This window comes from Strix aluco, chromosome 1, assembly GCF_031877795.1.
Source record: "Strix aluco isolate bStrAlu1 chromosome 1, bStrAlu1.hap1, whole genome shotgun sequence".
NCBI classification, from domain to species: Eukaryota; Metazoa; Chordata; class Aves; order Strigiformes; family Strigidae; genus Strix; species Strix aluco.
The window spans coordinates 64,330,955-64,336,954 of NC_133931.1; the positions used below are offsets into that span (position 1 = coordinate 64,330,955).

General features: G+C 34.0%; 1 protein-coding gene across 3 annotated transcripts in view; it reads left to right on the forward strand.

The window, feature by feature from the left end:
- Positions 1–6,000, forward strand: part of ZNF407 (zinc finger protein 407) — a 359,207-nt gene that overhangs the window by 146,096 nt on the left and 207,111 nt on the right. For all 3 annotated transcript variants that reach the window (XM_074823097.1, XM_074823107.1, XM_074823116.1), the window contains one exon: positions 944–1,018. In XM_074823097.1, coding sequence (XP_074679198.1) covers positions 944–1,018 — 75 coding nt within the window. The remainder of the gene's footprint in view (positions 1–943; positions 1,019–6,000) is intronic.

The window sequence follows — 6,000 nt, forward strand, 5'->3', positions numbered from 1 at the left end:
ACATAATTAACAAAAATGTTTGCAAGCCCTTTTCACACTGAAAGTTGCAGCAGTAAAATTTTTGCTTATCGAGAGAACCATTTTAGTTTGAAGCTTCAGTCTGATATCTAAATTGTTTGAAGCAGTCACATGACATAATTAAATTGATGTTATGGTCTTATCAGCAGAAGAATGGTACTTGATAGGCTCCTATCTGTTTCATTATGTATGTCACCAAAATTAAAGTAAATTATCTGTGTTTTCTTTAGTACAGACATAATGCTAGGTAGCATATATTTTGTTGCTGCTCTTGATGCTTTCAGCAGTGTTTTGCCAGTTTGAACAATATTCCTGTTCAAAGTGTATTCATGAGCATGTGCTTCACCTTTTCTATCCATTTTTTCACAAGGCTATAAAATAACTAAGGCTATTAGTTTGTTTCCATGTAATCTCTTTAAATAATTAAAACAATGAAGTTTGACCAGACACAAGCTGTGATTAAAGCATCTGATCTTGCTGTATTTTTGTGTTATTCATTAAAAACAATGGAACTGTTTGTATGAAGAAGGGTTGCAGGATGGGCTCATTAAGCTTAAATAAATTCAAAGTTGTAACTTTAACTGTATTGGTTTATAAAATTAAGAAATTATATTTAGGTAAAATAGACTAAGCTATTGGTATATTGTATTAGATGTTCTAATTTCCAAAGGGAAGCAGAAACAGGTTTTCCATTCTTTGACCAGTGATGTATGGTTGTGGTTACTTATTTGTAAGAAAAATAGCCAAGTGACTGCAATCTGAAGAAAACCTGTTACAGAATGGACTCCCAGATTTAAATCGTAGTCTAGAGGGGTTTTTAAAAGTTCGCCTTTAATAAAATATGCTCAAGGCTATGCTCAAAAGAGAAAAATACTGTGTATTTAAAAAAAAAATAACCTTCCTGGGTTTTCTGTTTGTTTGGTAGGGTGGCGTTTGTGATGAAGAAGCATTTGAATACTCATTTACTGGGCAAGCATGGAGTTGGCACACCCAAAGAAAGGTAAACTACTTTAAAATTCTTTCTGATTTTGCCTTATGCAATAAGTGGAGACCTTATCTGGAATATTTAGCTTACCCAAAATGAAGTCACCTGACTTTTAGCTCTCCAACAACAGAGGGAGTTAACATGCTTAAGTGCTCTGCCAGCTTTGTGCTTATGACATGTCTGTGGATGTCAATAGAAAAATTGCTGTAGAAAGCCATTCTATATAAAAGGTGTAGGAATTGCACCTTTTTGGGTATGTTTTTTCAGGTGATACTATTTTCTCAAAATTCCCATAGTTGTAATTGTTCATCCAAGTACAAAAATAATTTTTTTTTTTTTTCTTCTCCTTGCTGGCCTTGATGCTCATAGGTTTATAAAATGACTTTCTGAGATTTATGTTGATCACTAAGGTCAAAGCCACAGAGGAATCAGAAAGAAAGTTTCCTCAGTGTTCCTGGGCAGGAACAGAGATTTGGTGTTTTGAGTGTTTTTAAAATGAAATAATTTATTTTTTCAATCTGTGTACAGTTATTAATTTTTAAACTTTTTTTGCAAGCAGATTATTTTTTCTATGGTTTAAAATGTAACTGTATTACAAGCGAAATGGCAGTGTGTTTGCAGATAAACAGATTTTGCCTCAGATTTATTAGGCACACTGTGGCATAATTGTTGCTATTTCGCTGAATTTTTTTGGGCAACTAGAAACTTAATGTTTTTTGGATACCTAAAAGATTACATGTTCTCTTTCAGTCTGGGTAGATGGAGGTATCCTACCTGCAGGGATCATTGCTGGGTACTTGATACTGTTTCAAGTACTACTGCCTTATAACTCATTTTTCTGTTGTAGGCTTTCATAAAGAGTATTTCTAGTTTTGATATGAAAGAAGGGAAAAATAAATGATATCTAGGAGTTGTAGAAGAACACTGCAAAACTCTTTCTAGGTCATGTTCATTTCTTGTTAAAGATGCTGGAAATGGTAGTCAACCAGACCCTTTCCTTACAAGTTGGTCACACTTAAATCACCAAGTCACCTAAGAGTAGAGTTTTAAATTAACACACCATATACACTTTATGTTTGATTAAACACCTATTTAAGTGGTGCTTATATTTTTAATGAGATTTCCTCTACAAAGTGCTTAACCAGAATTTCCCTAACATATGGTTATTTAAAAGAGTTTTAAGGTACTCTATTTCATCTAAAATATAGAATGATGTATCGAAACAACAATTAGTTTCACCAAAGCAGATATCATATTAAAATTTTTGCTGGTTATCTTTTGTCATAACACAACAATTACAAAAAATGTTTTGCTCTGGTGGCTTATTTTGTAACTGGAAGCATTCAGTACCAATGTGTTCTTTTACAAGGGGGTACTTACTGTATAATTGTCATAAATACAACAGAGAGATAACTTGCGTTACCCTACTGAATATGTGCGCAATAAAGGATACATACAATAGATTTCTAAATATAGTATCTTAGCCTGAGAGGCATATTTTTAGCGATCCTCATCTTGAAATGAATTCCTAAACAAGCAGGATGCTATAATCTAAATCGGTTGTTGCTGGCTTTTGTTTGCGTGTTTCTTCTGAAAGCCTTCTGGCTGTTTCCATTTTCCCCGTTTCTTCCCATATTCCTCAAAGGCTTTCTGGCTGGCCTGCCAGTGTGGCTTGAAGAGGAGGGGGAGAAAGGGGGGTCCCTCCCCTGCTGCCCCTCCATGCGGTGGCAGGTTCACAGCCCTTGTAGCCTCGGCTGCCTGAGGAGCAGAGAACCCAGCTAAGGCCCGCAACCTCCCAGTCCCGTCTACTAACGCAGGCTGTTGCAGCTGTACCCCCAGGCCATCATAAACAAGTGATATTTGAGTGACTTCATACTCTCTTCCTTTGCATTTTCTTCACCCATCTTTTGAATATTTCTTATCTACAATACCTTTTTAGCTGGCACTTCAACTTAACGTAGAGCAGCATCAAATAGTAGTGGCAGAGCTACAACAAAAATATAATTGTCTAGTAGCAGTCCCTCACTGGTGATGGTGGATGTTGAAGCCACATGATCTAGTGCTGTAAGTGTCAAAACACTGTTGCTTTCCTTTCCACCTTTCCCTTCCTATTATGAGAGAGTTTGATGCCTTTTAATGGCTTTAGGAACCAAAGAAATCCTTCTTCAGCATGTTTAACCATCACTTTGGGTATAAACATATTATAAATTAAGTTACATAGTTTTTCTTACCTATTTAAAACATTAATGCCTTGATTATAATTTTGCAAGCTTGCTATTTTTTAATTTCTCTAGGACAATATAATCAGTTTATTCTTTATGTTTTGAATTTGATTCTGCCCTCTGATACATTGCATATTATAGCAAATACTAATAGAAGCTAGCTAAATAGGCTGTGACAATTAAATTAATAATGCATTTTATTTGCAAGTGTTTAGTCTTCATGGTTTGACTGATATATGCAAAGATGGTAATTTATTAAAAGTAAATTCATGTAATTGTACTTCAGAATTTGATGGACCAAAAAAAGTTGTCAGCATGACTATCATCAAAAACAGAAAATTGAAATAAGTTCAAAAGCGTGCTTGAAAAAATAGTCATAACCCATACATCCTGAGAAACTGGTACCCTTTTTAACAAACTTCTCAGAAAAGAATTTCTGGTGACAAACATTGAGAGAGTTCTGAGAGGGAGAGGAAAAATACATTTACAATTTAGTAAGTGCCTTGCTTTCTCTAGCTTTCCATAACCCATAACTATTGCTTTTTTGTATGCACAAAAGGGAGACTGTGGAAGTGTTTGCATGTGCAGTTACAGAAAACAAGTATAATTCATAATCAGATTACTACTAAAACATCTTTCATTTTGATTATTTTCTTTTTTTTTGGAAGAAAAAATTGGTTTAAGGGGAGAATACTGTGGAGTTGAAAATCACAGAAGTTTAAAAAAATAGCCCTGTAGTAAAATGTCTGCACATTTCAGTCACAAAAAACACTCCTGCCTAGTCCATTATGATCATTACCATTTAATAGCTAAATCAAAAGTGGAATGTTTTAACAGAAAAATTCCTCTAAGGTATTTTTTCCTGTTATTAGAACTGTGATACTGATTTATTGTCAACTTGAATGTGTCTCAAAACTGGCATGTTATCTGCTAAGTCCAAGGCCAGTACATATTTGGTACTTCAGTGTCAGTAATCTTCATGGGACCTATAACTATTTCTTATTGGCAGGATAAATCTTTGGCTACACCTTTATTGTGTCTAGGAGACAATGTGGTTGAGGACAAGGTGAATGCATCAGTAGTGTTAATGGTGCCAAGTTCTAATTTCTGTTACATCGTGATGTTATTCAGGTGTGAATTGTGGCAAAACACAGAATGAACAGAGATGTTTCATTACTAAGTGTAAAATATATACATACATACACACATAAAAATACGAGCAAGAAAATAAAAATAAAATCACTAAATGATTCATCAGTGAGACTGAATTTTGCCACTAATAAGTACAACTCTGGATTTAGAAGTTTTTCATATGAAAAATATATTTAACTATTCTTTAGAGATTTTTTTTTTCCAGGACACCATTAGTACTGTACAACATGCATTTTATAGTATATAAGACTTTGTTAAGTAGAATTCTATCTGATACATCTGTTTAAACTATTTTTTTAATATAAGTTTACCACAGAAAGGCTTTTACTGACAGTTGTTTAATTACCTCATTTTATGAATTTTAAACAATAAGTTGCCTCTGAAATATCTTTTTGCTTATGAGTAATCCCATTGAGTCAAATAGGATCATTCATATATATAAAATTACTTGGAGCACAAACATTTGCTGAGCTGGAATCTGTGTTAGAAAATATTTTCTGTAAAGGTCATTAATAATATGTTTGGTTTTTGTAAGGTTGTTCTGGCATTTTTTTTTCATGTGCTTCAAAAATGGGATCAGTGTAGCACTGTAAGCTAGTAACATCATATGAAGATCATATAATTTGCAAATGATATTGATTGGAAAAGCTGTGTAACAATTTTAACTTGATAGCAACAGCTGTAACTAAATACCTATCGCTATGTAATAGCAGCCTGAATGTATTTGAGATGCTTTTTCAAATAATGTTGGAAGATAGTATACTTCTAGAATTTGTCTATTTTTCACACAACTGCTTTGAAATAAAAAGAGGAATTCCCTAGGTGCCTGTCATTCAGTATGCTTGTATAAGCCCCTGTGAATTTTGGAATATCAGCTGCTACTAATGTGTGGTATAAATATCATAAAATAGACAAGACTGCATGATATGTCATTGGAAGGCCTTGTTGAGGTCTGAAAAAAAAGGACCCAGGTTTTTCCTGAATGTGGGTTTGATGTTCTGCATACTCTTTAGAAAATGGTTTTGTAATAAATTGCATTGTCCTGATATTTCTATTTTGAATGTAAAACTAGAAGTGAATTAAGTCCTTCAGTCCAACCCTGTTCTATTTAATTGAACTGTTAATCCTTCTTTTGAAACATTTTTCTTTCAGTAGAGAAATTGCTGATAGCACCTATTTCATATGCATGTTTCGTATAATACTACCTTTTACCTGCAAAGTAAAAGATTCAGTTAATGTTACAGCAGATTTTAGGAAAACAAGTGGCAAAAATCAGAAAGTGATGTGTCATACATACATATATGTATGCAATCATCTAGTAATAACTTACTGATGTTCTGAAAGAATGAGTTCTGTAAGTGACTGCCTCACAGAAAGATTTCCAGTTCGAGGTGCTGGTAGTACATACGGATACACAGACAGGCTACCTGCAACCACTGGAGGGTAATGTGCTGGGTCTGGCCATCAAGCCTTGTCATCACCTTTTTACTGCTTCTTGCAAATAATTTTGAGCTTTTCAACTGAAACCTAACATTACTAGTTTAACTGGATGGGAATGAAAAACTTAGTTAATTGATTGCTTCCTGCATTTGGCTTAAAAAGAATCTTGGAGAGTTACAGAAT